This window comes from Ranitomeya imitator, chromosome 1 (genome assembly GCF_032444005.1).
Source record: "Ranitomeya imitator isolate aRanImi1 chromosome 1, aRanImi1.pri, whole genome shotgun sequence".
In the NCBI taxonomy this organism is placed as follows: domain Eukaryota; kingdom Metazoa; phylum Chordata; class Amphibia; order Anura; family Dendrobatidae; genus Ranitomeya; species Ranitomeya imitator.
This window is the reverse complement of record NC_091282.1, coordinates 295,718,288-295,744,847: the sequence shown is the minus strand read 5'-3', so window position 1 is coordinate 295,744,847 and position 26,560 is coordinate 295,718,288. Positions and strand designations below refer to the sequence as shown.

The 26,560-nt window shown below is 45.1% G+C and overlaps 2 protein-coding genes and 1 long non-coding RNA gene across 3 annotated transcripts in view; 1 reads left to right on the top strand and 2 right to left on the bottom strand.

The window, feature by feature from the left end:
* Window positions 1–26,560, bottom strand: part of LOC138669914 (clathrin heavy chain 1-like) — a 150,178-nt gene that overhangs the window by 112,443 nt on the left and 11,175 nt on the right. The window contains exon 2 of the mRNA XM_069756778.1: window positions 9,426–9,633. Within this exon, the coding sequence (XP_069612879.1) occupies window positions 9,426–9,633 (208 nt within the window). The remainder of the gene's footprint in view (window positions 1–9,425; window positions 9,634–26,560) is intronic.
* LOC138657729 (uncharacterized) lies at window positions 2,091–2,713 on the top strand. The gene is made up of 3 exons (XR_011317159.1): window positions 2,091–2,363; window positions 2,443–2,550; window positions 2,642–2,713. It is a non-coding gene; the product is annotated as an uncharacterized lncRNA (long non-coding RNA).
* Window positions 6,190–7,527, bottom strand: LOC138669917 (uncharacterized). The gene is made up of 2 exons (XM_069756788.1): window positions 7,319–7,527; window positions 6,190–7,212 (listed from the first exon to the last, which is right to left on the bottom strand). Exons 1-2 carry the CDS (start codon window positions 7,507–7,509, stop codon window positions 6,330–6,332), a joined length of 1,074 nt encoding a protein of 357 aa, XP_069612889.1. The 5' UTR covers window positions 7,510–7,527; the 3' UTR covers window positions 6,190–6,329.

The following is a 26,560-nucleotide window of genomic DNA, read 5'->3' as shown; positions in this document are numbered from 1 at the left end:
CAAAAACAGCAACATTTGCATAACCCCTTAGGCCTCTTTCACACTTCAGTCTTTCGGCGTCAGTCAAAAAGCCATTTTTTTTTGGCGGATCCGCTATTTTCCCATTGACTTGCATTAGAGACGGATTGTGGCGGATGGCCGTCCGTTCCATCCGCCATGCGACGGATCCGTCGATATTTGGCGGACGTTGTCTAGACATTGACGGACTTTGTAACGTTTTTTGGCGCCGCCGAAAAGGCGGACCGCGGCGGATCCGTCGTGTCCGCCTTTTTTTAGAATGGGCGCCTATGGGCGACAGATCCGTCGCGATCCGCTTTTTGGCGGATCCGTCGCCTCAATCCGCTTTTTTTGATTGAGCATGCTCCAAAAAGTGGATACTTTGCCCAGACAACCCAAAAACTATATAAAGAGGACAGGTCATTCCCAAATGTACCAGCCAGCAAGACAGACCCTTCAATGCAAGAGAGACCCAGCCAGACCCTGCCAGCAAGACCTTGCCAGCCAGCCAGAGAGGCCCTGCCAGCTAGCCAGAGAGGCCCTGCCAGCCAGAGAGGCCCTGCCAGCCAGAGACACACTGCCAGACCCTGCAAGCAAGACCTTGCCAGCCAGGCCCTGCCAGCCAGCCAGAGAGGCCCTGCCAGCCAGCCAGAGAGGCCCTGCCAGCCAGCCAGAGAGGCCCTGCCTGAGACAGCCATGTGAGTACTGAGATCCAGCGTGCATGTGTGTGTGTGTGTGTGTGTGTGTGTGTGTGTGTGCGCATTTGTGTATGACGTACTGAGTACAGCAAGAGCTTTTAAAACCTGAATCCAACCTGAGGCCTGCCGTCGTCCTGCAACAGCCAGTGCCCTGCTACAGTCCAGATCCACCCCGAGGCCTGCCACTGTGAATATATCAAGCTCCAGCTGGAGGACTGATGGCCGTGTGTGTGTGTATTTTTGTACTGCTGTGTGCTTTTGTATGTATGTGTTCATGTGCCTGCACCTTATTATGCCTTCGTCAATATTACGCCTGTTCATGTGTTATGCTTGCGTTATGACTCTGCTTGCAGGTATGTTTGTGTGCATCTTGTTGGTTGCATGTGCATTTGTCAATGCCATATTGGTTAATGTTGATTTTTGATGTATTTACTAAAGGTACCGTCACACGCTGCAGTGATACCGACAACGATCCGGATCGCTGCAGCGTCGCTGTTTGGTTGCTGGAGAGCTGTCACACAGACAGCTCTCCAGCGACCAACGATGCCGGTAACCAGAGTAAACATCGGGTTACTAACTGCAGAGCCGCGCTTAGTAACCCGATGTTTACCCTGGTTACCAGTGTAAAAGTAAAAAAAAAAAGGTAAATTCCGCTGTCTGTCCCCGTGCTGTGCTTCTCTGCATTGTGAGCGCCAGCCAGCCGTAAAGCAGAGCACAGCGGTGACGTCACCACTCTGCTTTCCGGCCGCTGTGCTTACACAGGGCAGAGAAGCAGAGTGCCGAGGGACAGACAGAAGGTGGCTGTGTGTGCGTGCGTGCGTGCGTGTGCCTGCCTGCCCTGTTTATATGTTTTTCATACTATGCTGGTATTTTGAATAGCTGTGGTGTAAAATTTGTTTTGTGTGTGTGTATAAATGATGTGTGATGTGTTCTGCATCTTTGTTGTTTTCCATAATGTACTTGTATTTCAAATAAAGAGCAGTGTAGCTCCTACTGTACCCTAAAAAAAAGAAAATTTTAAAAAATATAGTAATAAAAATTTCACAAAACTGTCAGTAGTCTCATTTCAAGATAAATGTAATATTGGGTAAACATGCAGTAAAGGTTATATATACAAATGTGTAATGCAAATCTTTGCTATAGAATATGTTATCTGGTTTTAGAAAATACAAACTGTAGGGTAATCATAATTAACAATTTTGGGGATTGGTATTTTAATTTCGAATGAGGAACATTTTTTATAAGGTTAAACTTTGTTTAGGTGGGTTTTACCAGCATGCGCATTGCGCATATCAAGTTCTAAGTAGTTTTGGTGTTGTTTTAAAGGGATTTTTTGGGGGGTTTTTTTGTGGGGAAACAGGAGGTAGAGGGTTTGGCAGCTTGTGCATCAAGTTTGACGGTAGAATTTTTTTTTTCTTTTGTGGTGGGGGAAATCAAAAATAAGTTGGCACTGTAGGTACTGTAGTAGGTACTGACCCAAGACGTACACAAGCAGGCTCCCCATTTTTTTTTAAAAGTTGTAAGTGTAAAGTCCTGAAAGCTGCATCTATCCTTTTGTATAGTAGCTTAGAACTCTCTTTATGCTTGCAGATTCTAGGGACCAAGAGGACCCAAGCAAGGGACCGACCGACCCAAGCTATACGCAAGCCCCAAGTTTTGGAAACAGATGTAAGTGTAAAGTCCTGAAAGCTGCATCTATCTATCTATCCTTTTGTATAGTAGCTTAGAACTCCCTTTATGCTTACAGATTCTAGGGACCAAGAGGACCCAAGCAAGGGACCGACCAACCCAAGATAGACGCAAGATCATAATGTCTTCTTCTGAGAGCCCCCCAGCACATCATCAGCAAACTGAGGTGTTCATTTTTTTTCTTCATAAATTTTTTATTTTGGTGCAACAATGGCAATTGTATTTTAAGCCTTTATGTGTTTATTCTGTATTCACAGGAATATGAAGCAGAGGGGCTAACAGAAGGAGACGGACAGGGTGGAGAAATACAAGGAGCGGGAGCGCATAGTGTAAGTTTTGAACAGACCGATCCTCACATACAATGCACTACACCCAACACAAACATTCAGCACAGCACACAATACATACAGTGGGGCAAAAAAGTATTTAGTCAGTCAGCAATAGTGCAAGTTCCACTACTTAAAAAGATGAGAGGCGTCTGTAATTTACATCATAGATAGACCTCAACTATGGGAGACAAACTGAGAAAAAAAAATCCAGAAAATCACATTGTCTGTTTTTTTATCATTTTTTTTTGCATTTTATGGTGGAAAATAAGTATTTGGTCAGAAACAAACAATCAAGATTTCTGGCTCTCACAGACCTGTAACTTCTTCTTTAAGAGTCTCCTCTTTCCTCCACTCATTACCTGTAGTAATGGCACCTGTTTAAACTTGTTATCAGTATAAAAAGACACCTGTGCACACCCTCAAACAGTCTGACTCCAAACTCCACTATGGTGAAGACCAAAGAGCTGTCAAAGGACACCAGAAACAAAATTGTAGCCCTGCACCAGGCTGGGAAGACTGAATCTGCAATAGCCAACCAGCTTGGAGTGAAGAAATCAACAGTGGGAGCAATAATTAGAAAATGGAAGACATACAAGACCACTGATAATCTCCCTCGATCTGGGGCTCCACGCAAAATCCCACCCCGTGGGGTCAGAATGATCACAAGAACGGTGAGCAAAAATCCCAGAACCACGCGGGGGGACCTAGTGAATGAACTGCAGAGAGCTGGGACCAATGTAACAAGGCCTACCATAAGTAACACACTACGCCACCATGGACTCAGATCCTGCAGTGCCAGACGTGTCCCACTGCTTAAGCCAGTACATGTCCGGGCCTGTCTGAAGTTTGCTAGAGAGCATTTGGATGATCCAGAGGAGTTTTGGGAGAATGTCCTATGGTCTGATGAAACCAAACTGGAACTGTTTGGTAGAAACACAACTTGTCGTGTTTGGAGGAAAAAGAATACTGAGTTGCATCCATCAAACACCATACATACTGTAAAGCATGGTGGTGGAAACATCATGCTTTGGGGCTGTTTCTCTGCAAAGGGGCCAGGACGACTGATCCGGGTACATGAAAGAATGAATGGGGCCATGTATCGTGAGATTTTGAGTGCAAACCTCCTTCCATCAGCAAGGGCATTGAAGATGAAACGTGGCTGGGTCTTTCAACATGACAATGATCCAAAGCACACCGCCAGGGCAACGAAGGAGTGGCTTCGTAAGAAGCATTTCAAGGTCCTGGAGTGGCCTAGCCAGTCTCCAGATCTCAACCCTATAGAAAACCTTTGGAGGGAGTTGAAAGTCCGTGTTGCCAAGCGAAAAGCCAAAAACATCACTGCTCTAGAGGAGATCTGCATGGAGGAATGGGCCAACATACCAACAACAGTGTGTGGCAACCTTGTGAAGACTTACAGAAAACGTTTGACCTCTGTCATTGCCAACAAAGGATATATTAAAGTATTGAGATGAAATTTTGTTTCTGACCAAATACTTATTTTCCACCATAATATGTAAATAAAATGTTAAAAAAACAGACAATGTGATTTTCTGGATTTTTTTTTCTCAGTTTGTCTCCCATAGTTGAGGTCTACCTATGATGTAAATTACAGACGCCTCTCATCTTTTTAAGTGGTGGAACTTGCACTATTGCTGACTGACTAAATACTTTTTTGCCCCACTGTATGCCTCGATCAAAGAACATTATTAATTTTATTTATTTTTTTTAAATTAGTCTTCACAATCCGGGGCTCGACGTAGAGTTCCTCAAAGCACCTCCCATAGTCGTCGGAATGATAATCGCGGCGGTCGCCGAAGAGTAAGTTCCTTTTTGGTTTGGTGTTTAGTAAAATGTAAAATTCATGTGTTGTAATCTTTCCCTTTTTATTCTTATCTTTTTGTTAGGCTTCACAGCGTGCTCCCGAACAAGATGATGAAGAGGAGGGCATCGATGTGAACACCCTCATCGAAGCAGTACAAAGTCGGGAGCCGCTGTGGAACATGTCGGACCGCCGCCATGCTGACCAGTTAATCACCCGACGGCTATGGGAGGAAGTGTGCAGTGCTGTTATGGATAACTGGGAGGAACTCGATGCTGGGGCCCAGGATCTAGCGCGTAAGTATTCACACTTCATAACCTTATGTTAGGCATGATTTAATGTGGTGTATAGTAACCAATTTTTGCTTTCTCTTTCCAGGTAACAGGATTATCGTGCGGTGGCGGTCACTCAGGGATCGCTTCAAGAGGGAGTTTAATAAGGAGATGCAGGCCCCGAGTGGATCTAGAGGACGCAGGAGCAGATACAAACATGCCAGAGCCCTGTCGTTCCTCCGGTCGACGCTGCTGAGCAGAAGGTAAATATTCAACACCACATATTTTCAGTCAAACTGTAAAAATGTGTAACCTTCAATTTTTTTTGCAGCAAGGGCAATTGTAATATCCAGATACTAATTTTTTTTTTCTTCTTTAACAGCACTTTCTGCAGCACTCGGGAGCCTGCATCAGAGTTGCACCCCTCTGGAGCGATCCCTCAAGAGTCCGCCACCGGGGACCACGTCGACCCCTCTGTTTCTGCACCTTCCCTTTCGTTTGATCCCTCAGCCTCATCCACCAGCGCTGGAGCAGCAGGGCGGACTTCGTCACTTGAAGCTGCAGGTGATGAGTTAGAGTTCCCTTTACCCCACCCCTCTGCCACTGCCGCAACATCTAGACCAACTTTGTGGTCAGGACGGCAGCGACAGAGAGGTCAGGAAAGGAGCTATGCACCTGACTTTTTGCAGCTGAATGCATCCTTTCACAGTGCCATCAAGCTTTTGAGTGAGCAAACGTCTGCTGGGTACAATATGCTTAACAAAAGCATACTTGAACTCAGCAGTCGTCTTGATAGGATGCAATCAGATGCAAATCAGTCACCAAGGCACTGTTTTTTTCAGTCGGTCCTCAGGCACATGGAAAATCTAACTCCTGACCTGCAGATGCATGTGATGCAAGGCTGCCACACTGCTCTAGCGCAGGCGATGTCCCATGCCCCTCCACCTACCCTTCATGTGTCAACACCTTTCCCCTCTCAATCCACCGTCTATCCTCCCGTCCGTCCTCCTCCTGTCCGTCCTCCTCCCGTCCATTCTACTCCTTCGTCATTTGTTCCTTCCCCCCTTAGTCTTTCCCAGTTTTTACCGTCCCCCTTCCATTCTTCCCCTTTAACTTCTCCGTTCCCAATCCCACCAACACCTTCATACCTCCCACACACCACATCTGCACCTCAACTCTCTACACAACCTCATGTTTTCACCACCCATTCTACTTCTGTTCCTCCCCGTGATGTCCTGTCCCCCACTCTCGACGTGGTCCGCCCTGTCAGCCCCTCCGCTACTATCTCCACCCCAAACTATGAGAATCTGTAAATAAATAAACAGTTTTTTGGTTTAAAAACAATTTTATTGTCTTTCTCTTTTTTTTTTTTGTAAAGTTTTTAAATCACCAAGGTTATGGCAATAGTAACAATAACAGTGTTTAAAGGGTACCGTTGCAAAACATACAATGCTGCATTAAAGTACAAAGATTTTGTAAGCAAACAAAAAATGGTATTTTTACAAGTGTAAAAAGAAAAAATTTTTTACACCATTTCATACTGCCAGTCAACTGATCCTGCAGGAGACATGAAGTAGTCTGCAAAACTGTCCCGCATTCTGGAGACTGCTACTGGACTGCAAAAAGTGGGGTTTTGGTAATCCCGTAAGGTGCTTTCAGAAACATTATCCTCCAGGGAAACTTGTTCTTTTGATAAAACAAAATTGTGCAGGACAACGCACGCTTTGACCACATCATCGACAGTTTCAGTCTGCAGTTTAATTGCAGTTAGCAGGACTCTCCATTTGGCAGTTAAGATGCCAAAAGCACATTCCACTACTCTTCGTGCTCTGGTTAAGCGGTAATTGTAAATTTTTTTCCTCTGGGTCAGTCCACTACTTCCAAAGGGTTTCAGCAAGTGTGGGGAAAGCTGGAAGGCATCATCTCCAACACAAACAAATGGTAATGGTGGACTAGTTGTTCCAGGGAGAGGTCTAGGGGGCGGAAAATCAAATGTCTCTCCATATAAACGGCGCCCCATTGGTGAATTTTTAAAGATTTGTGAATCATTTGCGCGTCCATATGCACCGATATCAACAGCGATGAACTTGCATTGTGCATCGGCTATGGCCATCAACACAATAGAGAAGTACTTCTTATAGTTATAAAACTGTGATCCAGAGCCTGAAGGTTTGACGATCCGTATGTGCTTTCCATCAACTGCTCCAACACAATTTGGAAACTGGCAAATTTGATGAAAATTTTGGGCGATCTCCAGCCACCTCTCCTGTGATGGCTCTGGGATGTATTCCACTTGTAGGCACTCCCACAATGCCCGGCAGGTATCTCTGATGATCCCCGAGATGGTGGATATCCCAAGTCGATACTGAAAATGGAGGGATGAGAACGACTCTCCAGTTGCAAGGAATCTGTTAACAAAACGAAAAGACAATAATTAATAAAAAAATTCAAAAAACAACATTACAGTTATAAGTCTGATGAATGAGAATCATTTAAAAAAAAAAAATTACTTACCGAATAGTCACCATGAGACGCTCTGCTGGTGATATTGAGAATCGCATCTGGGTGTCTCGTCTACGTATACAGTCTTCCACATAGCCCAATAAAGACTCAAAATTTTCAGCTCTCATCCTCACATAATTGAAGAACTTTTGAGGGTTTTCCCTTAGTTCCATGTAAAGCATGGAATAAACATCACGGGTCATACGTTGTGCTGTGATGGGATGGATCCACAGCCTTCTCTTCCGCCGCTGCCGTAGGATGCGCAGTCTTTGTTCCTCCCTCTCTCGAACGCTGACTGCCAACTGATTTGCCTCAAAAGTAAAATCCGCATAGATCTTTGCAATGTTCGCCAGGACTCCTTCCATTTCTGCCACTTTCTCTACAACCTTTCAAAGATGTGGTGTAAATACACGCTATATATAGTTTTGCAGTAGTATCCAGTAGCCAATCACATTGAAATCCTCCCCTTTTAAAAAACGTATCCGTCAAAAAACGGTTACAACGGATGTAAAAACGGTCGCAACGGTTCTAACGGATCCGTTTTTTTAACGGATCGGGGCAGCTGATCCGTCAAACAAACGGATCCGTTAGAACCGTTTTTCCACCAAATTTGACGGATCCGTCGATCCGCCACGATGTCGGACCTAACTGACGCCACACAACTGAAGTGTGAAAGAACTCTTACTTGAAAAAAAAAAAAAAAGTGCGCAACGACTATTTAAGAAATGGGGCAGTCTTCCAGTAAAACCACGTGTCGAATGTTTGTGACCACGCTGAGGCTGCCAAGTGTGTATCTTCTATTCTTGACTTAAGAATTAGTCTAGCAGTCCCAATTATTTCTGCTTACCCCATTACAGCGACCACATTCTATACATACAAAAGGGATTTCTGTGGCCATGTATGGACCAGGCAGTTTGGGTGGGGGGTGTGCAGTGTTCACATTTCACTTGAGCTGAAGAAATAAATCAATTACTTATTTATATCTAGTGCAACAGAAGAATCTCAGGAATTCTGCGATGGAATAAAGTGCTTATTCTTTATTATTACACTACAGACTAGAAGTACCCCCAGCGTTGATTATTGAGCTCTTTACAGCCGTCTCTGTATTCATTCTGCACAAGTCTAATAGCAAAGGTTTGGCTTTTACCTGCATTAAATTCAGACGGCACTACATTAAAATAGAGCTTTGCAAAGCAAATTATTTTCTTCTTTTTTACTTATAGGCAGATATTTCTCCTTAACCAATTCAGTACTTATGGGATCCGTTGTGCATGTGCACACCCCGTCGCTCTGTGCTCCACCCGGCTCTAGGCATCATTATTGTGTCTGCGTAAGGCCAGAAGCTATTTGGGTGTTGCGTCCCTGCTTCCGCCATGCTTAGTCTGCCTTGATAGCTACAGTTTAGGTGATTTATAGTTTCCGATCACATGATCAATTTGCAGTGCTGAGGGAAAGTTTAGTGCAGTATACCCCCTGAAGAAGCAAGATCAAACATGTGAAACGTGCATAGCAGAGCATATTCTATGGGTAAAAGCATCTCAGCCATATAGATATTAATGGCTAAATGTACTGTTCATATATAAAAGTAATATTGACCGCTGTATCTACCATTTGAAACTTCATACAATTGAAATCTTAAGTTTTTTGGTTTATTAAACTTTGTACACATATACATTTAATAAAAAATACATTTTATAGCTAAGAAATACTCCTTTTTTGTATACAAATCTATAGCAATGTCAGGATAGAACATTATTAGATCACATAAATGCTTATAAAAGAGTCTGAAGAGTGGTGACATTACTGAGAAGAGGAGCAGAATGCCCATAGATCTGAGACAAGGTGAAGGTAGGAAAGTACAATAATACACTGACAAGACACTACATAAATATATACACTTCTAAAAAATAATGGGGGGCTTCTTTTGAGAGCTTCAGGCGTATTGACAACTAAAGTACCTATGAAGAAGAGTCTGCATCAATAGTTGTATGGTTGATGTACAATTATCTGTGGCAAAAAAAGCGAAAGCACAAATCTTTAGACAATTGTCACTGCTCAGCCTTTTTACTATCTATGCATGAATACAAATGTAGATGCTGAAGCCATGTAGAAGACTCACCTTTCAGAGCAATGACTTTAGATGCTGGGTTCATGATGGCACTTTCAGCAGATATCGGACGTCTCAATGGAGTGTTTGTATCTGCCATATCAATGATAACCACCTGAGCCTGCTCTCCAACCTTCTCACGAATACAGATATACTTGTCAGACTCCATGGTAAGAGTGCTGAAGCCAATGTTGGCTGGATTGATTCCCACATTCTGGAGCTGAAATATAGGAAAATAAATACAATAAGCATATGCCTATATAATACAACACCCAACTATATATTGGTTACCTGAACAAACGCTAGCGACAAAACAACTAGAGAACTACGGCCGGTGCTTTCATTTTGCCTATCCATCTTTGTGCAATGCTTTCACTGTCAAGGATGAAAATATGGCGTGACTTGTAAACACTTGACACAGCCAGAATATTGAAGGATAGGGACACCCCGTATTTTGGGCTTAAGATCAATTCTGCAAATTGCTCTCATTAAAATTATTGCAGTTTCCCTTCTATAGCCTCTGTATTGGTTATTACATGATCCTATTAAATTAGCTGTGACTTAACCTTAACTTACCTTCATCACTATCTGAGTATTCATTCGGGTGGCCATATATATCTGAATGGTGACATTTTATATACATACATACACCGGAAAAGACACTTGAAATAGATCACTGTTTGTAGGGACTATAATATTGGAGTTCCACCTTTTGTATTGAAGAACTGAAATAAATTAACTTTTTGATGATATTCTAATTTAGCGTGAAGCACATATATATTTTATATATACACACACGCATATATACAAATATATTCACGTCTTTAAGGGGCGCTTCTGCTTTTTTTTTTTTTTTTGAGTATACATATTGATCTCCAAATAGGTCTGATGCACATTGGGTTTTTTTTCAGCGGCCATTGGGAAGCAGGCACGTCCCTTTACATCTGTTCCTTCGTATGAGGATTTAGTTAAGGCCCACTGATTAAAAATAAAGGTGCAGATTCATTAAAAAAAAAAAAGAGTTGATCATGTCCACAAATGCTATTAACCAGCAAATATGGGGTTAATCAGAAGGTTATTAAAGCTTTAAAGCTGCCCGGCCTCCGGCTTTCAGTCATAGAGGCATCCCCACGCAGCTTCAGTCACCGCTCAGTAATCAGGGAGTGGCGGCTGTAAGCATGCCTTAGCACACTGACTGACAGCCATCTATGCAGAATATCAGTGCAGCGACAGCTGTCAGTTAGTGTGCCGGAGTAGTGACAGAAGCCGTGCCAGCACGTCTGTTTAACTGAAAGCCGGTGGCTGCCAGGAAGAATAAAGTTCACTTTTCCACGCTTTCAGTGTGGTAACCAGGCAGTTTTAGAAAACTATTACCCTGCATATGACGCTTAGGATACATCGGCATACCCATCGGAGTTTTGTGTCCTAAAACAGCAACTTATTTCCTGAAGTGGCTCCCCTGGCAGCTTTGAGGTGGCTTTAACGGCGGCTCCGCCACCGGCATCTTTTTCCTGTATAGTGTGCGGCTTCCAAACAAAGGTGCCCAAAGATTGAACATATTACTTGCATTAACTGCTCCAAGGTTGCCCAACCATGAAACAGTTACAAGATGAGACGTAGGCTGAAACATGATGACAGCAATGGCAGTCAATTAGAGCCTTTACGCATAATATGCCTGAAAATGTTGTAGTGTGCACCTACTGTAAGTGTTAGAAACCCTCCCCACAGGACAAGCTCACTGACAGATTCTCAATTATCTCATTCTGTATCCAGCAATAGATAGCGCAACAAAAATGCAAACTGTGCAAAATTTTTAAATAACAGAAAAAAAAATTTTCAACCAAAAATCATGTAGAAGTGTCCATCGAAACGTCTTCCTAATTCTATTTAAGGGATCGGTGAGGATGGAGCACCGGCAGGTGATATTAGTCTGTTACGTTCTTCTCTATACAAAAATGTTCTACTTGACTTCGGAAAGCTCATTCTCTGGTACTGTAAAAAGTAGCAAAAAAACACTGCAAAAACGCCACGTGAACATATACGGTACTTTATTACCCTCTAACCATAATGTGGACATTTACCAAAAAAGTGACAGATTTGCCAGCATCTGAATTCCCAAAATTTTTTGTCTGATAAATGTGTGAAGACACAGACATCCGTGACATACATGACTTCTACACAACTTATGTTTGCAGATTATTCTTGAGTTAAACTTTTAGGCACAGACAAGGATATGACAAGGGTGCTCTCCACGCACCGTCTTCAGGGGCGCGCCTCACCCAGCTTCTTGCTTTGCAGAGGGTGGTGCACTCCTGCAGCCTGACAGTTCGGACCGGCAGAATGGTGGTGCCGCTGACCAATGCTGCTACGAAAGGAGGTTTTGGCTCTGCAGCATGGGAGAGTAGCAAGGCTCTGAGGAAGGATGCAGGGGATCTGGTCAGTTTCAAAACCACACACTATAAAGCATAGAGCCCGCTACGGATACAAGCTCCCTACCTAGGTAACCGGCCACTATGAGACCGCAGAGTGGCCGGTAACCTAGGCAACAAACTCTACACTATAAAATTAAAAATTACTCCGTTGGGAACAGTTAGGCTCTCTAATAAGAAGTAAACTACAAAGTTGCTTTGTTTTTACTTACAATTCTAACCAGAAAAGAACTTGAGAATCCCTTCAATGCATTTCTTTCATTGTAATGTCAAGTGCAAAAGGTGCGGAGTGATGCTACAAAGTGCATTGTGCGACTCTCAGAAAATACATGGGTATATCAGTTACTCATTTACATAGTACAGTTAGAACAAGATATTTGGCCAGTTTTCACCATGAGATCGTAAAAGACTTGAATGAATTGAAAGGGCAGGGTATAATACGATTTTCTATTATATTTTTAGGTTGCCGTTGTGTTATCTGCAGAGAAAATGCTTACTATTATTATACATGATGAAGTAGTCCGTTTGCTACGAAATATGGGACATTTTCATATATTTTTACTGTTCTAAATGTTCACACCATACAGCAATTTCAGATCAGAGACTGCAATTCTCAGTGAGCGTTGGGACTCTTCCAACAGGAATCATCCAGTGAATAAACTACTAACCCAAGGCTACTTTTACAGAGGCAAACGGCTAGAAAAGGCAAGCAAAGCAAGATGTGCGCCAGTTGTTCCACTGGGAAAGCACTACAGCCAATACCCCAGGGAACATTACCGTAGTTATTTTTTCCTTCATTTTACAAAAGCAGCAAACCTTAAATCACCATCACCTCTTTTGTATACCTGCCATAAGCGTGGTCCAAGTAATGTTAATACTTGTATAAACTGGATAGAGCTCTGAAAATGGTATAAGTTAATAATTACAATGCCTCCTATGATGACATGCTGCCCAGTAATTAAAAGATCTCTCATGTATAGGAGACTGGCATATGGTGTTCTGCAGGAAATTTTACCCTAAATATTTGCTTACTTTTTTTTTTTTTTATACAAACACTGAGGACTCTCAATCCTAAATATTTTTCTAAACATTTTTCCTTGTGACGCCATTTTCTGACACCTGTAACACTTTCAATTTTCGGGATATTGGGCCGTGTGAGGGCTTTTTTTTTGCACCCTGAGCAGACAATTTTACTGATACCACTGTAGAGTAGGTACAATGTTTTGATTGCCTCTTACCAATCGGATTAAACTAATTTGTATCTTGTGAATCAAAATAGAGTGAAAGACGGGAAGCTATATGCCATAAACTTGCAAAAGTCTATTGATAAAATATATAAAAATTAAAAGATAATATACGAACACGTGAGGACCACTAATGCAAAACACAGCCACAAGAGTCCAAGGAGTTAAAGTAATATGCCGTTCATGCAATAAATCCTAAAAGACTGAATTACTATGAGGCCAAAGAGAAGATTATATATATATATATATATATATATATATATATATATATATATATATATATATATATATATATATATATATATATATATATATATATATATATATATATATATATATATATACAGATAGAGAGAACAGATCAAAGGTTTGGACACACCTTCTCATTTAAAGATTTTTCTGTATTTTCATGTCTATGAAAATTGTAAATTCACACTGAAGGCATCAACATTACGAATTAACACATGTGGAATTATATACTTAACAAAAAAGTGTGAAACAACTGAAATTATGTCTTATATTCTAGGTTCTTCAAAGTAGCCACCTTTTCCTTTAATGACTGCTTTGCACACTCTTGGCATCCTCTTGATGAGCCTATGCAGCATGAATAGTAAAAAGATCTAATGTTAAAAATAATTAAAAAAATAAGAAATAGTTACATACTCACCCTCCGTTGGCCCCTGGATCGAAGCGGCCGGCTACCGATGCTCCTCGCGACGTCCCGGTGACCGCTCCATGCATTGCGGTCTTGCGAGATGATGACGTGCGGTCTCGTGAGACCGCTACGTCATCATCTCGCGAGACCGCAATGCACTCTTCAGACCGGAGCACGCGAGGAGAATCGGTAACCGGCCGCTTCGATCCGGGGGCTCCGGAAGGTGAGTATGTAACTATTTTTTATTTTAATTCTTTTTTTTAACAGGGATATGGTGCATACTACGTGACTGGCCAATATACTACATGGCTCTGTGTTGTATACTACGTGACTGAGCAATATACTACGTGGCTGGGCAATATACTACATGGCTGGACAATAGAAACAATATCTCAAATACAGATACCATAATGTGATACCATACATCAGGCCCAGAAAGTAGCACCCGGGACAAAGATGAATGGTATCTTCTGGAGCTCCTACAAGCTATCAAAACAACAAAGAATATGGAGCAAACCATAAAGTATAAAAATATATTAAATTTTATTAAATTCCATTATATAAAATCAGTAATACAAAACCGTATTCTGAACCGAGCAAAATAAGGGGTTAATGGTGCACCTTGAGTGATGGCACCCACAGGACAAGAACATAAGACCACTATTCCATATATGGTCCACACTAGGATCCAAATACCATAAAATGCCCAATGCATATAGTCACAGAACTAGCTCCGTGCAGTCTCATAGGTCACGGGTCAAGAAATCCCTCCATATCAGACAGCCAAGTGGCTATATAGTAGAATCTAACTAGGGAGACCTGAGATCATTAGTAGAACTTACCCATGCTCTTGTCCATAGGGATACCTATAGGCATCACTTCCCCCTGAGGAAGCTGTTGTGAAACGCGCATAGAGGCGCATGGGTATCCTTATGGACAAGAGCATGGGTAAGTTCTACTAATGATCTCGGGTCTCCCTAGTTAGATTCTACTATATAGCCACTTGGCTGTCTGATATGGAGGGATTTCTTGACCCGTGACCTATGAGACTGCATGGAGCTAGTTCTGTGACTATATGCATTGGGCATTTTATGGTATTTGGATCCTAGTGTGGACCATATATGGAATAGTGGTCTTATGTTCTTGTCCTGTGGGTGCCATCACTCAAGGTGCACCATTAACCCCTTATTTTGCTCTGTTCGGAATACTGTTTTGTATTACTGATTTTATATAATGGAATTTAATAAAATTTAATATATTTTTATACTTTATGGTTGTTTGCTCCATATTCTTTGTTGTTTTGGTGGCTGGGCAATATACTACGTGGCTGGGCAATATACTACGTGGCTGGGCAATATACTATGTGGCTGGGCAAAATATTATGTGGCTGGGCAATATACTATGTGGCTGGGCAATATACTACGTCGCTGGGCAATATACTACGTCGCTGGGCAATATACTATGTGTCTGTGCTGTATACTACGTGGCTCTGTGCTGTATACTACTTGACTGGGCAATATACTATGTGGCTGGGCAATATACTATGTGGCCGGGCAATATACTACGTGGCTGGGCAATATACTACGTGGCTGGGCAATATACTACGTGGCTGGGCAATATACTACGTGGCTGGGCAATATACTACGTGGCTGGGCAATATACTACGTGGCTGGGCAATATACTACGTGGCTGGGCAATATACTACGTGGACATGCATATTCTAGAATACCCGATGCGTTAGAATCGGGCCACCATCTAGTCTGTCATAATCACCTATACGGCATCACTGGGGTGACACCTGCACGGCTGAAAACATCCATAGCATTGATGGAAAAATCCCAACCAGAATCCTAGCTCTAACCACAACTTTAACCTTAGCCCCAATCCTAACCCTAGCCCCAACAATAACCCTAGTTCTAACCCCAGCCCTAGTCCTAACCGTAAAGGAAAAATGGAAATAAATACAATTTACAATTTATTTTTAATTATTTTTACCAATTAAGGGAGTGATAAAAGGGGTTATTTATTTTTTTTATTTTGATCACTATGATAGTGATCAAAATGAATCAATAGGAAAAATCTTCTATTGTAGCCGGCCGGCATTTTCTTCCCGGAAGACGCAGAGGGACACAGCCGGAGGGTCCAGGTGGGCATGAGGGACCCCATTTCTCTCTCCTCTGATCATATCAGAGGAGAGAGAAATAAATAGGAAATCGGACTTTTTTTTATGTGGTCACCGTTATTGCGTGAATAACGGTGATCGCAACACTGGGGCGGTAAAAACCAACCTGAATCATGTTCTCCGTTTCAGCTACCTCCAGTAGACTTTCCAATGCTGGGAGGCGCTATAACCTTATTTCTCAGTGCTGTTAAAAAGCGGTTCTGAGGAATTCGTACCTTTAACTGCCGAAGTTAAAAGGCGTATCGGCGGTCGTTAAAAATTACTTCTGTATGATGACCGTCTTTTGTGGTTTAAACTGGATATGCAGCTCACTGCTGTTTACATGTGAACTATGCAGATCCATTGAGGGCTTTTTGCCTTTTTTTTACCTGTGCTCTTCATCCTTGAGTGTACTACGACGTAAACTAACCTGTACTCACTAATTGGAACTAGTTTTCCTGTCCTTAGATTGTATACAGAAATTATGCATACTCCCGGGCAGAGCCGGTATAGCTGGCACAGTCTCACTCCATTCATTGTCTTGAGAGAGGCTGTGCCCACTAGACGGTTGTGCCCTTCGTCTCTGGAAGTGTATGGAGCGAGGCTGCACCCACTAGACAGGCCCTGCCCGGGAGTATGTATAACGCCTGGAAGGCCCCCTCACAGCCATCTGTCCAGTTGACGATGTGGGGTAGCTTCTTCCTGGTGAGGTCCGTCAAAGGTTTTGCCAGGCTACTATAGTGCTGTACGAAGCGCCTATAGTACCCTGCAGTGCCCAAGAAGGACATCACCTGTTTCTTGGCCACGGGAGTGGGCCAGTTCATGACCACTCCCACTTTGTCAGGCTCTGGCTTCAGGGTGTTCCCGCCTACCCGGTGCCCCAGGTAGTGAACCTCCCTCATGCCCATCTGGCACTTTCCCGGCTTGATAGTCAGTCCTGCTAGGTGAATTCGCCGGAGCACCTCCTCGAGATGCTGCAGGTGTTCCTCCCAGGAGAGACTGAAGATGGCAATGTCATCCAAGTACGCCACGGCGTACTTCTCCAGTCCCTGAAGCAGGAGGTTGACCATCCGCTGGAAAGTGGCAGGGGCATTCTTCATGCCGAAGGGCATGACCGTGGACTCGTACAGTCCAAAGGGTGTGATAAAGGCGGACTTTTCCTGCGCCTCGGGGCTCAGGGAAATCTGCCAGTATTCTCGACTCAGATCCATTATTGTTAGGTAATCTGCGCTAGCTAACTTCTCAAGCAGCTCCTCGATGCGCGGCATTGGGTGCGCATCAGAGGCTGTGATGGCATTGAGCCCCCTGTAGTCCACGCAGAACCGGGTTTTCTGGTCTTTCTTTGGCACGAGAACTACATGTGATGCCCACGCGCTCTTTGACCGTCGAATCACCCCCAGCTGTAACATCTCATCGATCTCTTGGCGCATAGTCTGCTGCACCTGGTCAGAGATTCGATAGGGTGTTCGCCGTAGTGGGGCGTGATTCCCGGTGTCCACCTCGTGGACTGCTAACTGAGTCCTCCCAGGTCGGTTGGAGAACACGACCCGGAAGGGTTCCAGTGTGGTTTGCAACTGCAACCGCTGGGATTCAGTTAATGAGGCGCTTACCTCCACGTCCTCGATGGACCCATTGGCCTTGGCTTGGGCCAGCATGTCCAGGAGGGTGTCTTCCTCACCGTCTTCGGGCAAGCTGCAGACCGGTAGGACGAAAGGTTCACGTTCGTGATGAGCCTTCATCATGTTGACGTGAAAGGCCTTTCGCCTACCCCGAGCGTGGTCAAGCGTGACCACGTACGTGACCGGGTTGAGCTGTTGGTGGACGACGTACGGGCCCTCCCAGGCTGCCTGAAGCTTATCCGTTGGTACGGGGACCAGCACCCACACCTTTTGACCCACGTGGTAGGTCCGCTCCCGGGCGTTCTGGTCGTACCAGTGCTTCTGATCAGCCTGAGCCTGCGTCATGTTGTCATGCACCAACTGCGTCAAGGTCTGCATCTTGTCACGGAAGCGCATGACATACTCCACTAGGGACACTTCAGAAGGGTTCGGCTCCTCTTCCCAGGATTCTCTTACCAAACCGAAGGGTCCCCGGACTCGCCTGCCGTACAGGAGTTCGAAGGGGGAGAACCCCATCGAGGCCTGCGGAACCTCTCGGGAAGCGAAGAGCAGGTGTGGGAGGTACCGCTCCCAGTCGCGCCCTTGAGTCTCAACCAGCATGCGTAGCATCTGTTTGAGGGTACCATTGAAGCGTTCACACAGGCCATTGGTCTGTGGGTGATACGCACTCGATACCAGGTGCTTCACCTGTATTCTCTTACAGAGAGCCTCCATTAGGCGAGACATAAATTGGGTCCCTTGATCAGTAAGCATTTCCCTGGGAAATCCTACACGTGAAAAGATGGCCAACAGGGCATCCGCCACCTTATCTGCCCTAGTTGACGACAGAGCTACTGCCTCTGGGTACCGGGTAGCATAGTCTACCACAGTAAGGATGTATTGCTTTCCAGAGCTGCTGGGGACGGCCAGCGGGCCCACAATGTCCACCGCGATCCTCTGGAAAGGCTCCTCTATCACTAGCAAAGGGATCAGGGGAGCCTTAAGAGCAGGCTCCGCCTTCCCCACTCTTTGACAAGTGATACAGGAGCGGCAGTAGTTTGACACATCTGTCCCCATCTTAGGCCAATAGAAGTGTTGAGACAGCCGGGCCTTAGTTTTGCTGATCCCCAAGTGTCCAGCTAGCGGGATCTCATGGGCAATCCGCAAATCCCCGGAATTGCTGCGGGACGACCAGCTGTCTTTCCCTCAACCACTCCTTTTGTGATTCTCCGGGTACTGTCTCCCGGTACAACCTTCCTTGTTCCCAGAACACCTTCTCCTTATCAGCCTCGGAGAAGTGCGTCCCGGCAAGTTGTCTCAAACTCTCTAGGCTCGCATCTGTGTGCAGAGCGGCCTGAAACTCCTGGCTAGGGGAAGCCAGAAGCGACGTCAGGGTCCCTTCCCCACGGGAACCCTCTTGGACCTGCTCTGGGTCCACCTCTGGTTCAGTCACAGCGGTGACTGAGGAGGGTCCGGAAGGCAGACAGTTATCTGCGTTCCGGGCACTCTGACTGCGGGTGACAGCAGCTACGTAGGCTGTCTCCCCGGGGGTTTCTACAGACTCATCAGCCGGCGCTGCTATGGGCTCTACCTCCCCATCCACCCCCAACACTCCAGGGGCAGTGCTACTTATGGGCCAGTTACCTTCCTCGGTGGCACTGGTCACTTTCATGGCATCACCTTCCTCACGGTTCCCATGCATCTCCCCATTTCCTGTAGCACCGACACTTGCCCCTGTTAGGGGTTCCTCAGCCGTCTCACTCCGCAGAGCGACGTGGCTGGGCACGCCTGTACCTAAGGACACATTAACCTTCAAAGAAAAATCATTATCAGGTTCAGCTGGCACAGGTACAACATTTTCACCATCAATCCTAGGAAAAAAATGGTTAATAGATGCATCATTACAAGATAAAGCATGGTCAGGTAACACATGCGATCTCCCATCATCATCATCATCAGGGTTAACGTTACCCTTATTAGTAGAGTGGGGAGGGGTATCAGTGACGTAGTGGGCAACCAACCTCCCCAAATCAGTCCCCAACAAAACATCAGTGGGCAAATTATCAGACAGCCCCACTTCCTTCACCCCGCTCCCGGCACCCCAATCAATAAAAACCCGGGCCATCGGTAAGGGACAGCTGATGCCCCCAATCCCAGTGACAGTTAGGGATTTCCCCGGAATGATTTCTTCAGGGGCCGCCAGTTCGGGTCGGATGAGGGTTCGTTCAGCCCCGGTGTCCTTGAGGCCTGTAGCAACATGGCCTCCCACAGTGACGGGCTGTACGTTGTCACAAACCCTCCCAACCACACCACCCACCAAAAGAACCGCTGCATTAGGCCCTGGGGCCTTGGCTGGGGGGTTCTTCGGCCTGTCTGGACAGAAGGTTCTGATATGCCCAGGCCGCTTGCAGTAGTAACACTGGCGAGGTTCGGTGGTAGGTCTGGTGTTGTTGGCCACAGGGCCAGGACCTCTGGTGTGTTGGCTGGCAGGGGTACTGGCGTTGGATGCAGGCTTACCCCCTCTCCAGCTGGTGGTGACTGGTTTCCGCACTTCCGATCTACGGTTGGCCTCATAGGCATCGGCAATCTGCGCTGCTTTCGTCACGTCTTTGGGTTCACTAGTCCATCACGAACTGTCGCACCTCAGCTGGGCAAAGATGAAAGAACTGGTCTTTGATCATCAGGTCTCGCAGCTGTGCAAAGGTGGTCACTGACAGTCCTTGGGTCCACTGGTCAAAGTGGGTCCCCAGTCCACGCACCACATCACTGTAACTGTCGTGTGGGCCACGTTGGAGGGTCCGGAACTTTCTACGGTACACCTCGGGTGTAAGCTGGTACTTGGCTATCAGAGCCTGCTTGATGGCCTCATAGTCACCATCTTGTTCTTGAGGGAGGGCAGCAAACGCCTCCAGAGCTTTACCTCTCAGCCCTGGTGTCCGGTATCGTGCCCATTCATCTGTAGGCAGCCGGTACTGTCTGCAGGCTTTCTCAAAGGCCCGCAGAAACGTGTCCAAGTCTCCGTCCTTCTCCATAACAGGAAAGTGATCGGGCCGGGGCTTCGGCGTCTGAGCGCTGCTGGGCTCACGGTTGGTCTGGGACGACCCCTGCATTTGCAGTCGTGCCATCTGTAGCTGGTACTCCCGCTCCGCTTGGGCCTCTCGCTTGGCTCGCTGGGCCTCTCGCTCGGCTTGCTGGTATTGCTGGATCAGCTGCAGACGTCTCTCTAGGTCATCTGCGGAGCCTTGATGCAGAGCCAGCTGCAGGAGGAGGTCTGCACCCCCCTGGTTGCCAGTAGGGCCCGTATTCAGTGGTTGGACCTCTGCTGCAGCACCATGTTCGCTTGTGCTGGCTTCTGAGGCCTCTGTGGCCTGGCTTGGTCTGCTTCAAATTGCACCAGTTCAGCGACCATTTGAGCCTTGGACTTGTCCTGGGGGTTCAGGCCATGGCACGTGCATATCCCAGCAAGAAAGTCCTTCTTCTGCTGGTTGTACCAGGCTTCCCCTTTCGCAGCCATGGTTGCCAAATAAAAGATAGGATAGAAAAACGAAGAGAAGGTAGGGGATAATTACCAGTACGCAATTGTCTCAAGACTAATAAAACACTGAGTTCGTTCTCCAAACTTATTTGCGCAGAGTCCTCGCAAGAACTTTCTGCAAGTTTTTAGTGAGAGGAATGATTAGTCAAACCAAATCACTAATACTCTAAGATATCCCACCGCCTTGCCACCAATTGTCACGATTCCCTTGACCGCTGTCACCAATTGGTCAGGATTCCCACCGTGACCGTCACCCCTACGTCACAGATTGAGGTGACTTGAGGCCAACAGACGGCTATCACATGTGCAGGGGGGCTTATCTTAGTTATCCCTCCACTGCTACAATGTGATGAAACAACACACACAGGGCTATTGACCTCTTAGTTTACAGCAGGGGCTTATTCTAGGTATCCCACTGCTTTTCTATATACCACGAACTGCAGGGATTTATGTATATCCCACTTACAGTTCTACTTAACACTTGCAGCTCTCTGGCGCCCCCTTACTCTCAGGTCAGATTAGGTACTGCACCCTGGGTAATTAGTCGCCATAAAGGCTGCCTGCTATGTACTGGCTATTGGGCACGCTGCAGCGACGCGATAACTACTCCCACTCAGGCAGGAACAATAATTAGCAATGCCGCAGTCGCTTCAGCATAACCCCAAAAGTCAGCACACTCTCGCTGCCACCAGCTTTGATTAAACGGGTCCGAAGCTAACTCAACACAACAGTAACAGTAGCGTATTTTCCCTTCAAGAGACTTAGGGTACGGTTTAGAACAGGAGAAAGAACTGGTATTAAATAATATACCCCATCAAAAGTTTCAGGCAGTGTTTTATCAAAATATTTTATAAAGAAGTTACAAATGAGACAATTGCAAATATGTACAAGGGTAATTATAACATAAAGGGAATAAATGAGAAAAAGCAACACTCACATGTTCAAAGGATGACAGGCAACCATACGTCCCAGCTCATTTGGACGTGTGCAGGGCTCTTCCAGGAGAAGACAAGAAATCAAGGAGAAAGTGTCTCCTCAGAGCCTGCAAGACACTTAAAACATTAAGGCTGTGACATCACAGAAAGGCTGGCTTATCCAGACCCTCCTCTCTCTACATTCTGCCTAAACTTTAAACTATTTTCTCTGATTTCTATAACTTCACTACAAAACACGTAATAGTTCTAACAAACCCATCAATCATCTCGGATTAACGTGAGCATTCTAATGAGATCAAATATGTCCTATCTGGGATACATATTTACAGAGAAAACCCTACTTCTTTACCAGACGGAGTTAGCAGCCCGAGTTTCAAGGGATGGGTAGGTACACCGAGTGAGAATAAGAATATATATTTTCGTATGTCTAGCTTAAATCGTTTGCCTAATATCTAACAAAAACTAAACAAAGAATCTTTCATGAATCTTGGAGCCACTTTTCCAGTTTCAACTAGTGCAGGTGGGAGGGGTGAGGGACTTTCGTCCGAGCCTGGAATTTATGACCCCAGGGCAATAAAACCCCCTTCTAGCATACAGTCCGTAGCCCAGAGAGAAACAAGGAGAGTCAGCTAGTGAAGGGGGGGGGTTGGCCCACCTCATGAGCTGAAGAGCAACTAAACTTATATGATATTTCATACCATATCGTGACAGCATACATCACCTCTGTTACCGGGTCAGAAATTGGCGAATCCTCGCAGCGCACAGTGCGTGCGCTGGGGGGGGGGGATTCATAAGTCTGTAGTCAAACAGAGTAATTGTACACTTATCAATTTAGACCAGACAACCCCTTTAAATGATTGGTTTGAAAGGTTTTTGATTTTTATTTCCAGAAGCATTCGTGACATACTATATCTAAGGGTGTTCAGGAACCCAGTTCTTTCACCATGTGGGATACTAGTATTTTAATGGAAATAGGTGGATGTGTTGTGGAGCTTGGTTTTCTTGAATTTTTTGACCGTCCAGCTTTAGGAATTTACCAATTGTGAGCAAAGGATTTGCTCTTCTCCGTCACTAGAGCAGGGCAGAGGCTGCATATTACAGCGGTGATTCTGCTCCCGACAGTGGCAATGCCTTTGTGCACACGGCGCTGGAAATCCACGGGGCAAGACAAACTCGCGTGTGAGCAACACTGTGATAGGGCAGCTGAATGCCTGGGTGTCAAAGTCTGTTCTGGTTATAACAGGGAAATAATAGTGGGTATCAAAATAATTCAATTCTAAAATAATAAATCATTTCCCTTTCTAAAAACCACCCGAGTTGATGCTTGCAGCACTAACAATGGACCTATTAATCCAATGTAATTTATAATAGCAGCAGATACAAATATGAAGTCTTATCATACTTTTAAAATTATTTTTGATCTGGGTTTAAGAGTCCAATAGACGGTCTTTTCCCTTAAAACGCTATATTAATTGTTTCAACTCTTCCTGCTTGGTAACATATTGCCTGCATACTGGAGTACATGTTCAGTGTGGCCGAGGGTGCCAGCTCATCTAGTTAGGAACGTTCTTTACTCTGCATTGTGCCATCCCTGGCATGTTCCTCCAACTGTATTCATAAATTGGTAACTGTTAGGCCGTCCACACACAGCTTAAATACTGCCTTTCCTACAGTGGTTTTTATGTGCAGAAAATCTGCTTTGTTTAATTGTAAAGGAAAGTGGACAAGATTTCATGAAAACTCATGCCCACTATGGATTTAAAGTCATCATTGAACTGTGCGTTTTTTTCTTCTACAGTCATGGCCAAAAGTATTGACACCCCTGCAATTCTGTCAGATAATACTCATTTTCTTCCTGAAAATTTTTGCAATCACAAATTATTTGGTATTATCTTCATTTAATTGGTCTTAAATGAAAAAAAAAACACAAAAGAGAATGAAGCAAAACATTGATCATTTCACACAAAACTCCAAAAATGGGCCAGACAAAAGTATTGGCACCCAGGGCCGCCCTCAGGGCATTACGGCCGTGACTGAGGCTGGCAGCTGACGTCAGTCGCTGGCGAGTGCACTCTGCAGCTGCGTGGAGACGGAGAACTTCGCCCGCCGCAGGAGCACGGCCAGGTGAGAAGAACTTTTTTTTTTTTTTTTTTTGAGAGCGGCGATCCGGGGGGCACAGGGGCAGAACGGTGGACACAGGGGCAGAACCCTGGACACAGGGGCAGAACCCTGGACACAGGGGCATGATTGGAGACACAGGGGGCAGGATGAAAGACATGGCGGCATGACTGGAGACAGATGGGGCAGAATTGGAAACAGATGGGGCAGAATGGAGACACAGGGGGCATGATTGGAAATACGGGCATGATTGGAGACAGATGGGGCAGGATCATGGGGCAGGATGGATACGATGGAGACAGATGGGGCAGGATGGGGAGATCATATGGGGCAGAATGGATACTCATGAGGGCAGGATGGGAGAACATATGGCTGACGCCAGGAATGAGACACACGGGGGCTAGGATGGCGAATATCACCATAGGGGCTAATTAAGGAGATATTATTATTGCAGTGATGTATTTATTTTATTTTTTGAGTATACTGTTTTGAATGGGGGGCGGTCTTGTTACTGTGTAGAGTGATACTATGTCGCCTTCTTCATGTGGTGTAATGTAGAGGCTGGGAAAATTAAGTAATGTGTTCTAGAAGCGGAACTCGAGATAACTGTGTTATTTCCTGCAGAGACGAGTCCTGGCTGGATGAAGTGATGGCGGTCTGTGCTGGATGAAAGATGAAGTACTTCACCTAGAGACGTCACTGGTGAGTCAGTGTTACCTATACACTGACAGTATACACTGTATACTATATACAGAGGTCCTGTGTACAATGTCACCAGTGATCACTGTATTACCTATACATTGTATACAGAGCTCCTGTGTATAACACCACCACTGATCTCTGTATTACCTCTACACAGACACTGCTTACTAATTACAGATCTCCTGTGTATAATGGCACTGATGGTGATAGTATTGTGGGATTTTTTTTTATTACTGATCAGTATTGTGGTATTCAGTCACTATGTGGTGGTAATATGTGGTCTGGTCATGATGCGGTGGTATTGGTTCCTTGTATTTGATATTATTCGATCACTTTGGTGGTAATATGTCATCTGGTCATAGTGCTGTGGTATTTGTTCCTTGTATGTGGTATTATAGGTCATTTTAAAAATTGAAAAATAAATAAAAATATACCTAAATTGTATTGCATATTTTAACAAATATTTAATAGGTTACAGCAGAGTAGGGCCCGGCCAAAAGTGTCTACCGTGTTACAGTGGCGGCTTAAAAAATCTTTTGGCCAAAACAAAAGCTGCCGGCTATCTGTGTGATCTGGTGATGGGAACTGTCAATGTGTGATAGGTAAGAAGTGGAGATTTTCCAAGAGAGAGAGGTGGGACTGTGGACAGTTGGAGGGGTGGAGCCTGGAGGTGGGGCTGGGGTGGAGCCTAGGCGGAGTCTCAAGGGGGCCCAGAAAATTTTGCCAGTATGGGGCCCCAAAATTTCTAGTGGCAGCCCTGTTGGCACCCTCAGCCTAATACTTGGTTGCACAACCTTTAGCCAAAATAACTGCGACCAACCGCTTCCGGTAACCATCAATGAGTTTCTTACAATGCTCTGCTGAAATTTTAGACCATTCTTCTTTGGCAAACTGCTCCAGGTCCCTGATATTTGAAGGGTGCCTTCTCCAAACTGCCATTTTTAGATCTCTCCACAGGTGTTCTATGGGATTCAGGTCTGGACTCATTGCTGGCCACCTTAGAAGTCTCCAGTGCTTTCTCTCAAACCATTTTCTAGTGCTTTTTGAAGTGTGTTTTGGGTCATTGTCCTGCTGGAAGACCCATGACCTCTGAGGGAGACCCAGCTTTCTCACACTGGGCCCTACATTATGCTGCAAAAATTATTGGTAGTCTTCAGACTTCATAATGCCATGCACACGGTCAAGCAGTCCAGTGCCAGAGGCAGCAAAGCAACCATAAAACATCAGGGAACCTCCGCCATGTTTGACTGTAGGGACCGTGTTCTTTTCTTTGAATGCCTCTTTTTTTCTCCTGTAAACTCTATGTTGATGCCTTTGCCCAAAAAGCTCTACTTTTGTCTCATCTGACCAGAGAACATTCTTCCAAAACGTTTTAGGCTTTTTCAGGTAAGTTTTGGCAAACTCCAGCCTGGCTTTTTTATGCCTCGGGGTAAGAAGTGGGGTCTTCCTGGGTCTCCTACCATACAGTCCCTTTTCATTCAGATGCCGACGGATAGTACGGGTTGACACTGTTGTACCCTCGGACTGCAGGGCAGCTTGAACTTATTTGCATGTTAGTCGAGGTTCTTTATCCAACATCCGCACAATCTTGCGTTGAAATCTCTTGTCAATTTTTCTTTTTCGTCCACATCTAGGGAGGTTATCCACAGTGCCATGGGCTTTAAACTTCTTGATAACAGTGCGCACGGTAGACACAGGAACATTCAGGTCTTTGGAGATGGACTTGTAGCCTTGAGATTGCTCATGCTTCCTCACAATTTGGTTTCTCAA

Coding starts and splice junctions, on each gene's coding strand:
- LOC138669917 (XM_069756788.1), bottom strand. CDS start 7,509: ATGACCCGTGATGTTTATTCCATGCTTTACATGGAACTAAGGGAAAAC. Junction 7,213..7,318: donor CGTCTCATGGTGACTATTCG/GTAAGTAATTTT, acceptor TTTTGTTAACAG/ATTCCTTGCAACTGGAGAGT.